The sequence below is a fragment of the Typopeltis vanoorti genome, chromosome 24, assembly GCF_054136105.1.
Source record: "Typopeltis vanoorti isolate ZY-2024b chromosome 24, IOZ_Tvanoo_1.0, whole genome shotgun sequence".
NCBI classification, from domain to species: Eukaryota; Metazoa; Arthropoda; class Arachnida; order Uropygi; family Thelyphonidae; genus Typopeltis; species Typopeltis vanoorti.
The window spans coordinates 26,443,104-26,453,796 of record NC_143572.1 but is presented as its reverse complement, the minus strand read 5'-3'; the positions used below and the strand labels follow the sequence as shown (position 1 = coordinate 26,453,796).

The 10,693-nt window shown below is 35.4% G+C and overlaps 1 protein-coding gene across 1 annotated transcript; it reads right to left on the bottom strand.

Moving 5' to 3' along the window:
• Positions 1 to 8,330: 8,330 nt before the first annotated feature.
• Positions 8,331 to 9,748, bottom strand: Polr2H (DNA-directed RNA polymerases I, II, and III subunit Rpb8). Its single transcript, XM_090413687.1, has one exon. The coding sequence runs from the start codon at positions 9,684 to 9,686 to the stop codon at positions 9,237 to 9,239; it is 450 nt and encodes a 149-aa protein (XP_090269813.1). The 5' UTR covers positions 9,687 to 9,748; the 3' UTR covers positions 8,331 to 9,236.
• Positions 9,749 to 10,693: the final 945 nt, after the last annotated feature.

Genomic DNA, 10,693 nt, shown 5'->3' with positions numbered 1-10,693 from the left:
ACCATATATCCTCAAGGGGTGTACAGGATATGATAGTACTACATGAAAAATTTACATCATGACTAACTTCCTATCTACAATTTTCCTCCAAATCAGTCTGTTACAAGACTCCAACATTATCAGATCTTATATTTCTATCATCTAAGGCAGGGGTTCCCAACCTTTTTGTTTCCTAGAGCACATTCTAAAATACCGGTAGGGCGACGGACACCATCTATTTTTTCAAGCAAATTTTTTGAATTCTTTTGTTAAATGAATACATACAAAGTTTACATTATAATCAAATGTTTTATTACTCAAAAATTTACATTATATAATAATTTAAATATATATATATATATATATGTAAGTTAGTGTGATCTTTGGCATTGCATTTCATTGACCAGTGCTTCATAATTAGGAGAATATGATGATATTCCAGTTCTTAAACTGGAATGAACAACTTTGAATGCGCATCTACTTTACATTGTATGAGTTTAATACTCGTCATGTGTCATTAACGCATGCATCATATAGCATGCCATGAATTATTGCATGATTATTTCAAACTATACGGCACACACAAATTGGTCAACAGGCGCCATGGTGCCAGCGGGCATAGGGTTGGGAACCCCTGGTCTCAGGCATTTTTTAATCTAAAGTAAGTGTTATCTGCCAAACTGGCAGATAACACTTATTTTGCTAATCTTTCCTCGCCAATTCTGTTTAAGTGACCATAACACCTGAGATTATCTCTGCTAACGCATTCCTGGATGCTAACAATGTCAAGTTCTTTCCTAATATCTTCGTTTTTAATATGATATTGCCATTGATGCCATCTGTTCATGCATCTGATCTTTCTCAGGACTCTCTTATCTGCAGTCTCTAGTCTTTGGTCAGGTGTTTTATTTCTCACCCTCCTCTCAGATCCATAAGTTAAAACTGGTTTGAACACTGTGTTGGATATAGCTAATTTAGTATTTTCACTAATTTCTCTCTTATTCCATGTGAATTTATTCAATTGACTTCGTATCATACCAGCTTTGTTTATTCTGTTGTCTATTTCTATATTTAATTTATCATTTTCAGTAAAAATCGTGCCTAAGTAGCTGAAATGTTTTACTTGATCCACAGGTTTCCCATTCACAACACAGTTGACATTTTCAACAATTCTATCTATTTTCATTGTCTTTTTAATGCTGACCTTCATACCATATCTATTACAACAGTTATTCAATTTAGTCAGGGAATCTTGCAGACTTCTAGTGGATTTATTTAGAAGTATAATATCATCCACATAAAGCAAAGAGCTGACTAACATCTCCAATTTTGATATATGGTTTAATACCGCTTTCCTTCATAATGTGATCCATATAGATAATGAATAACAGAGAGGGTAATGTACTTCCTTGTCTGACACGAGATTTAACATTAAACCATCTTCCTGTACTTCCTTTAATTCTAACTGCTGACTTAAAACTGAAATAAAGATAAAGTATTGATTGATATAATGCACCATTGTCATCATATAACTGTAGGTATTGAATAGCTTCTCTCTTGGCACCTTGTCATATGCCTTTTCCAGATCTACAAAACTTAAATACAGATCTTTGTTATATTCCCATGATTTCTCAACTATTTGTCGTAAAGTGAAGATCCGATCCTGACAACCTCTATTTGGCCTGAATCCAGCTTGTTCTTCATCAAGCTTTTCTTCCACAATTCTTCTCAACTGTTTTTCAAGTATACTTGCATAAATCTTACCAGGAACACTCTGTAGGTAAATACCTCTGTAATTCTTACATTGTTTTATATCCCCTCTTTATAGATGGGCACTATGAGAGCTCTACTCCAATCATCAGCAATTTGTCCCTCTATCCAGGCCTTCTGAATTATGCAGTGCAGCCATTGTAAGACTTTTATACCACCATACTTCAGCATTTCTAGTCGAATATCATCTACTCCTACTGCCTTTCCACATTTCAAGCCTTTGATAGTTTTTTCTACTTCAGGTATGGATTGCATTCCTGACTACATGCCTGGTCTGTGCTTTTTACCACTGTGCTATCACTGTTTGTTTCAGTTAGCAATTTTTCAACGTAATTACTCCATACTTGAAGAATATCTTTTTCTCTAGTTTTCATGTCACCTTTATCATCTCTAATTCCTTTTACAACACTCTTTCCTCTATTTCTGAGCTTCTCCAACAACCTCCAGAATATCTTGCCACCTTCTTGATATTTATTTTCTATGTTCTTACCCAAGTCTTCCAATGACTTTTGTTTAGCTAGTTTTACACAGTGTTTAACTTTCTTACATTTGTCTCTGTATTCTCTAAGAGCACAAGCTGATTTATTTGCCAGGAACTTTTGATATGCTTTCTTCTTTTCCTTCATAGCCTCTTTAACTTCCTGTGTCCACCATGGAGTTCTGAATTTTCTATCCTTACAGACTACCTCACCGCATGCCTCTCTGGCTGAATCAATCAGGGTTTTCTTCAAGGCTTGCCACTGAATCTCCAAGGTTTGGTCCCTGTTCTCAAACTCTTTCTTTTCTTCAATAACCTTTGTGTATTTTAGTCTACAGTTCGCATCTGAGAGCTGCTCAACTTTTATTCGCTTTAAAACTTTCTTACATGTTATTCTTTTCAATATGAAATTCAATTTTATCCTGCTCAAGACTAAATAGTGATCACTTCCAATTTCAAATTCTCTGTACAGTCTGTTGTCCTACACCAGGGAGAAAACATCACTATCAACAATAACATAGTCAATGAGACTTTTCTTATGCCTTGCTGCTTCTCTCCATGTGAATTTGTGCACATTTTTATGTTGGAACTTTTATGTAATAACCAGTCCATATTCTGAGCAGAAATCCAAAAGGTATTTGCCATTATTATTAGGTTTGCTGTTTTCTCCAAATTTTCTCAAAATATTTTTGTATGGCTGACAATCATTTCCTATTCTGCTATTTAGATCCCCAATAAGGACCAATTTTTCCTTTTTCATTGTATCTCTTGCTTTTTCTAAAGCATCAACAAATTCTTCCACTTGTACCTTAGCAGAACCTTCTGTGAGACCACTGGTACAAATAAGTCTCGTTGTCCAATTCCCCATTCTGATATTTGCCCAAATCACGCTACTTGAGACTGCCTGCCATTCAAGAAGATGAGCCTCATATTTTGTGTTGAATACTATGCCTTCTTTTCCTCGATTGTCAATTGTCTGAATATAACATTTTGTATTTATTGCTCAGAAAGATCTCACCAGTTTTTGTCTTTTTTGTTTCAGTCACACCTATTATGTCGATCTGGTACTCATCTAATTCCTCAGCTAGCTCCATTTCTTTGCCATTCAGGCTTCTTATGTTGATAGTACCGATCTTTAAGTATGGTGATGTTAAGTTGGGGTGTGTTTTCAGATTTGCTTTTACACAGATCATAGCAGTATGCAATGTAATAAGTAATAAATAAATAAAGCAGCAACATAAACAGGTACAGAAATGAGTGTATAAAAGCAAGTGTAAAGAAATTCATAAAAACAGAATGATAAACCAATCAAGTATTAAAAGCCTATATTAAAAGCGGTTAGTCTAGTGACTGTGCGCTTCGCAACCATTTGCCTGAGGAAGGAGTGTCCTAGGTTTGATTCCCGTCGGTGACACGAGGAGCATAAGGATCTTCCTCAGCCATAGCCAAGTTGACTTAAGCCGGTCTTGGGTATGGACAGTAAGGTTTTCCAGCCTGCAAAGCAGGACAACTGGCCTTGAGAACTCAACACTATAGGACATAAGATACATCGGGGAGTAGGGCTGACCACCTTATCCTGTGATAAGGTGGTCAGCCCTACAACCGCCCTTAGAGGACATTCCTCCTAGATAGGACTTTAGTGTCTCCCACGTGGTTGGGCTTAGTATTGTTTGTTATTTGTTTTTATGTTACATTAGTTTTTTGTAATCCCTGAAGATGTCTCATTGACTGAGATGAAATATAGGAAGAATTAAATTCTGTTTTTAATCCTTTCTGAGTGCGGTATACAATCCATTAAGCCTCCAACATGATGTTCTCACAGCACTTAAATCTCTACACACAGATACTTTGATATATTTTAAAAAAATATCAAATGTGTTCCATTTTATGTTTAAAATATTGATTTCTTAATTTCAGGTTCAAAAAAGTAGGGTTCATCTTATACACAGAAAAATACAGTATCAGCAGAAATGAAGTAGAACTGGCAGCAGAATTAAAGACGTACCAGGTTGACATAACTAAGATTACCAAAACAAAGAAGACAAAAACAGGTGATATTCTTCTAAATAACGAATATAAGATGCTATATTCAGGCAATAATGATCAGAGAAAGGAAGGAGTAGTATTCAACGCTAAACACAAATAATCTTGAATGTGAAGCTGTTTCAAGTAGTGATGTAGGTGAACATCAAAGTGGGGAATTGAACAATAAAACTTACTTGTATCTATGATCTCACTGATGGTTCTATTAAGAGAAAGTATAAGTTTGAGTCAATAGACAAGGTGGCAAACATAAGGGAAAGTCGGGCCTTGTTGGAGATCAAAACAGCAGAATAGAAGATGAATATCATCCATATAGAATGTTTAGGGAAAATTTAAAGAATAGAACATAACAAAATAATACTAAGTGCCTGTTGGATTTCTGTTCAAGACAGAGACTAGCTACCACTAACACCCTGTTTCAACATAAAGATCTTCAAGAATTCAGATGGAAAGGAAACACAAGAAAAAAAGTCTTATTGACTTTATTATCAAGTACCTGCTGGATTTTAGTTCAGCACATGGACTAATTTATTACTAACACCATGCTACACATACAGACATGCAAATTCATAGGGATAAAAAATACAAGAAATAAGAGATGTCTCACTGAATATGTTATTATAGATACCAATATCAACATGCTGCAACAGGACAAGACTATGAGGATTTGAAATATGAAGTTGTCACCACTTAGTTTTGAGCAAGATGGAACTGAACATCATATTGAAATGTAAGAAAGTTTAAAAAAAAATAAAACCTGAGTAGACTTAACCATGCAACCGGCCAGGATGTATATATACATCCAAGTTTCCATGATTGCGAAGTGCATATTAAAATTATAATACCATTGATATTACATTGAAATATATGATGGATACGAAGCATATGAGGATGCATATTTGATCCATAATGGCTGGTAAGGTGGTTAATATACAAATATTAAGAAAATATGAAAGTTTGAAAACAAGATTTAAACTGTATAGACATATTAGCAGGTACCAAAAAAACCAGTTCAGCCAAAGAGACATGTGGTGAAGTTGTCTACAAAGACAGAAAAATCTGAACTCCAAGACAGATTCAGCAAATTAAAAAAGGCAGTCACAGAAAAGAGGAAAGCATATCAAGTTTCCAGCAAGAATGTCAGTACATGATCTGAAGAATATAGAGGAAAAGGCAAGAGAGAAAAGTACTGTGCAAAATTAGCTAAACAATAGTTGTGGGAAGCATTATTAGTAAGAATATAGAAAATAACAAGCCAGCAGCAAAATATTCTGGAGGGTACTGAAAATGCTTAAAAATGAAGTAATAAGTACTGTAAAAAAAATCACAGATGATAATGGTGACACAAAAACTAAAGATAAAGATATTATGGCTCTCTTAAATACTTTGAAAGACTGCTAAATGAAATGGTAGAAGACATTCAAAAGGAATGCAATCAGAAATACATACAAATATTTGAAATAGAAAAAGCTATCAAGAGCTTGATGTGTGGAAAGGTGGCAGAGTAAATGATATTCAAACAGAAACACTCAAATAGCCACAAAAAAAAAAAAAAAAATCCCCTTTTATTTCCCAATCTCCCAAGTCAAGACCATGTGGTCTTGACTTCGGAGATTGTAAAACATAATACTATGCATTCCCTTAATTCATAGAATTATACGTGGTACGTAAAAGATCATGGGGCCACAAGAGCGAACCACCGCAAACAACCTTGAAAGTGGGATTGCGCCCAAAGAAGATTATGCTCTGTGTGGTAGGATTATTATTATTATTACATAACACCTCCAGGGAGTCCAAAGACTCATTGAGGGAGGGCATCTACTCTACAACTCTTCGTCTTCACCAACTGCAACTACCTTCATCATCTACACCAACGGCATCTACTGCCGATCACCACCGCTAGTATCACAGACAATCACAAACATCCATGCCCATGGCGGGATTCGAACCCACAGCCTTTTGGGTGGAGAGCAGATATGCTAACCACTAGGCCAACCAGGCCGGCAATTATAAAGGTGTTGTCCACTACGAGGCGTTATCATCAGGCAGAACGATTGATTCAACTGTCAATTGCTCACAGTTAACACAACTAGCCTGTGCAATTAGCACAAAACATCCTGAATTGGCAAATCAGAAAGGAGTTGTCTCTCACCACGACAACGCCAGACCCCACACATCGTTAACAACCCAGAGTAAATTCTTGCATCTATGCCGGGATGTTTTGCTGCATCCTCCGTATTCACCGGACTTGGCACCTTCCGATTACCACTTATTCCGATCGTTGCATAATTCTCTGAACGGGAAAAGCTTCGCTGATGAGGAGGCTGTCAAAAGACACCTGGATCAGTTTTTCGCCAGTAAACCTCCAGAGTTTTATGAATGCGGCATAATAAAGTTGATATACAGGTGGCAAGAGGTCACTGATAAAGAGGGTCAATATATAACTGACTAGTATGTATTATATATATTAAATAAAATGTGTTTCATTCCTCTCTGAAAAACCGAACAAACTTATTTGCCAACCCAATATAAGAAGGATTTGTACCTAAGTTTTATAGATCTTGAAAAGGCATATGACAAGGTACCAGAAAGACTGTTCAAACAGGACACATTATATTCTAGTAGCAAGGCTTATACGTTGGTCAGACATAACTGGTGATTAGTTTACGGAATTAACAACGCATATAAAGTATATTAATTAAAGGTAACTTTAATGAATAACTTCTATATTTCAGCAATGTCACATTGCCATCTTCAGGAACATAAAGATATGGTATGTGCACGCAGGCACTAACACAAAGCAAATGAGGAAGAAAGCAAGAAACTAACATTGTTCCTAAAGTCCTAATGGCGGGCTAATTTGGTAGTCTTGGCAGTTGGGCTGAAGTTCTCATAATGTAAGTCTCCCATTGGGGTAGTTTCATGCACCCAAATTTGTTGAGGTTAGGAACGTTTTTTAGAGCTGCTGAAGATTCTTTGAATAATCTTTCGTATTTAAACTTGCTGAGATGAATTATTTTTGTTTTCTTCCAACGAATTTTATGGTGGGTATCTAAGGCATGGTCTGCCAGCCCAGCGCGGCTGTACTGGTGAAACCGGATGTAGTCTTTGTGTTCTGAAATCCTGATATTTGTTGTTCTGCCTGTCTGGCCAAAGTAGGACAGTTTGCAGCTGCAAGGGACCTGGTATACACCAGGTAGGTCTAGGGGAAGTGGTTGGTCTTTGGTAGAGCAGATAAGGGATGCCAACTTTTTATATGGTCCGTAACAGGAATATACTGTAACGTTGTTAATTCCGTAAACCGGACATTATATTGAGCATGATTACATAGTTATATTTGAGCTGTAAGTCTGAAATTAAAATTGAATGAGCTACAGGAAGATGGTTTGATATAAAACCAGGTGCGAGACAAGTGTGCACATTATCAGCTCTCTTATTCATATTGGTCACATTATAAAGAAAAATGGTAATGAACCTGATATCAAGAGTGGAGATGTTTACTTGAGCTTTTTTACTTTATCCAAATATACTCTTAAATAAATCCTGTAAAAGTCTGCAGGATCCCTTAACTACAATGGTTCACTGCTGTAACAAATTTGGTATGAAAATCAGCAAAAACAACACAAGCCATGAAAACAGGTAAGAATACTGACATCAGCTGCATCCTGAATGGGAAACCTATAGAACAAGTAAAATATTAATAGCTACATAGGCACAATTTTTAGTTAAGATGGCAAATTTGATATGGAATAACACGACATAATTAACAAAACTAGTATGGCAGGGAGTTAAATAAACAAACTGATATGGAATAAGACAGAAATTAGGTGGCATGGTTACTTAAACAGAATGGGAGAGGAAAGGTTAGCAAAACAGGTGTTTGATGGCAAGAAAAGACCCAGAGGAAGACTAAAATAAGTTATAATATAAACTTTTTTATGTAGCACTATCATAGTATCCTGTACACCCTTGAGGTATATATCAGGAATTTGATGATTACTCTGAGCAACCCATAGTGCTCTCAGTATTAAAGAATGTAATTTAAAAAACAATCATACAATTTTGTGTCAAACTTCTCTTTACTTTACCTTGAGCAGAATACATACGAAAACAAAAAATATAATTTTTGTATGCTATATACATAACTTGAATATCCTGAGTCTATACCACGGCAGAAAAAATTCAGTAACGTATAAATGCCAAATAGAATGCAATTAATTTTCCATAAACAGAAATCTTGTTTTCTTTGTCAGTATACTCGATGTGTCTTATTTTAAATGTAATATGGGTATAGTAATAACATTTCTCACCATATATAAATTCAGGTTTTAAGTAATGCAGGTAACAACATAATGGAGTGATATGAGAAACATTTTCTACACAATGTAGTGAATACATATTTTGTGCTATGTAAAACTTACATATTTGTACAATATTCTGTGTATTTAGCATAACTAATAATTTTATTAAAGTGACTGATGTGATATTTAACAGAAATGTGGTCACTATAGATTACTTCTATAAATATTAAATACTGCAAATTGCTCATTTCAAATAATGTAGCGCTAGTGATAACAGGGTAAAAAATGGAAAAGCTTACATAGCTTTACATACTACAAAGTTTTTAAAGAATTAAAGCTTACTGAATGTTCTGGATACCAGATATAATTCAGAATGATTTTAAGGTACAGCAGTAATAATTAAAAACTTGTCCTGGAATATTTCATTTTCTTACCGTCCTTTCCTCAAATAAGAAAAACAAATTACATTGGTTTTTTCAATTTTTCTGTATATCTGAATTACTTTATAAGATCGAATACCACTTTGTTCTGAAAGACGGCAACCTAATACAAGTCAAATGTATAATCAACACTGCATCTATTAAGTGGCATTTTATAGAGAAAGAATTTAACTAAGCTTTAACGTTCAATATTTTAATAAAATATATTTTTAAAAAAATGCATACTTAGAATGCTAATTTTTTCATTAGCAAATAAACATGGTTATCTACTTCAAACCCATGAAGATTATTTGGATCTCCCTGAAGACGCATAAGAAGTCCTCCATAAGAAACATAGGCTGCTAGTCTTGTAGCTTCGCCTGTTCCGTCATCTCCTTCTATACGATAGATTTTTCCATACATAACGTATTCAAAACTATCAGCTCTCGATGGCCCAGTGTCAATAGGATTCCATTCGCCATCATCCGGATATCCATCTTCCCTTAGAGTAGAAGCAACAACAAGCCTAAATTTGTCACCTAAGTCCATTGGATATATCTGAGTATTAACATCAAGAATGAGATCCATTTTAAAAGACTCACTCTCACAATGGAGACGGCTTACACGATCAAATTTTTTCCCTTCTGGGTCAATATCTTTCACATCAAATATATCTTCAAACAGTACACCAGCCATTCTACAACAATATCATAACAACATCAGATACACAGTACCACAAACACCAGTAGTCAAGCATGGTGCCCAAAAGCGCCACTCTAAAAAAATAGAGAAACTGAAACGAAATAATAAAGTAATGGACACAAGAAAAATAAAATATGAAATTTGAGAGAGACCCACAGAAAGCACCAGAACTGTTATTTCTACGCGGGCTACGTAGCATTGTGATGACTAATACCCTTTATATCAGGAGTGGCAGTTGCAAAACCGATTGTTCAAATAATAAGTGACCATTTTGCTAAAATTTATCAACTTCGAGTACACCAGTTTGAAATCTGATTCAATGCCACCTCTACACTGGAGAAAGAAACTCGGGTGTATGAGGAAGCGGTATCAAACTTGTTGCATAAACTAAATATGAATTCGGCAATACGGAATAATGGGATATCAGCGAAATAGCATGTTTCTTTGATCTGGCTATATAATTTTAGTCTCAACACAAAAAAATCACACAGGAATATAAATAATGCGTGGTTATCGCATTTCACAAAGTATTGCAATGAGTGATGTGTCCAACTGCAAGGACTAGAAGTCGATAGTGCATGGGAGTTAACAAGTGTTTGCATGAAGCAATGGCTGACTGTATACCTAGAGTCCGAATAATAAATCAACTAGGGGTTAAATGGATGAATAACACCATTAAGCTTGAGCTGCAAAAAAAAGAAACAACTATGGAGGGAATTTAAGGAGAAAGGTGACCGGCAGGCACACGAACGGTATAAAGCGTAGGCCAGAAGGGTAACGAGTGTGGTAAGAAAAGCAAAAAAAAAATACGAAAGAACATTGGCCATGCAGGCTAAAGAGAATCCTAAATAGTTTTTTAGATATAAATAGTTTTTTAGATATGTAGCAAGTAAAAGGAAAAATGTACATGGCAGAATGATTTTAAAGAATGCCGATGGTAGGGAGGTAACTGAATCAGTTGATATAGTTGAGTTACTGAGTGAGCACTTTGCAAGAATATA

What these genes read in the sequence shown, in the direction of transcription:
- Polr2H (XM_090413687.1), bottom strand. Translation starts at nt 9,686, where the DNA reads ATGGCTGGTGTACTGTTTGAAGATATATTTGATGTGAAAGATATTGAC.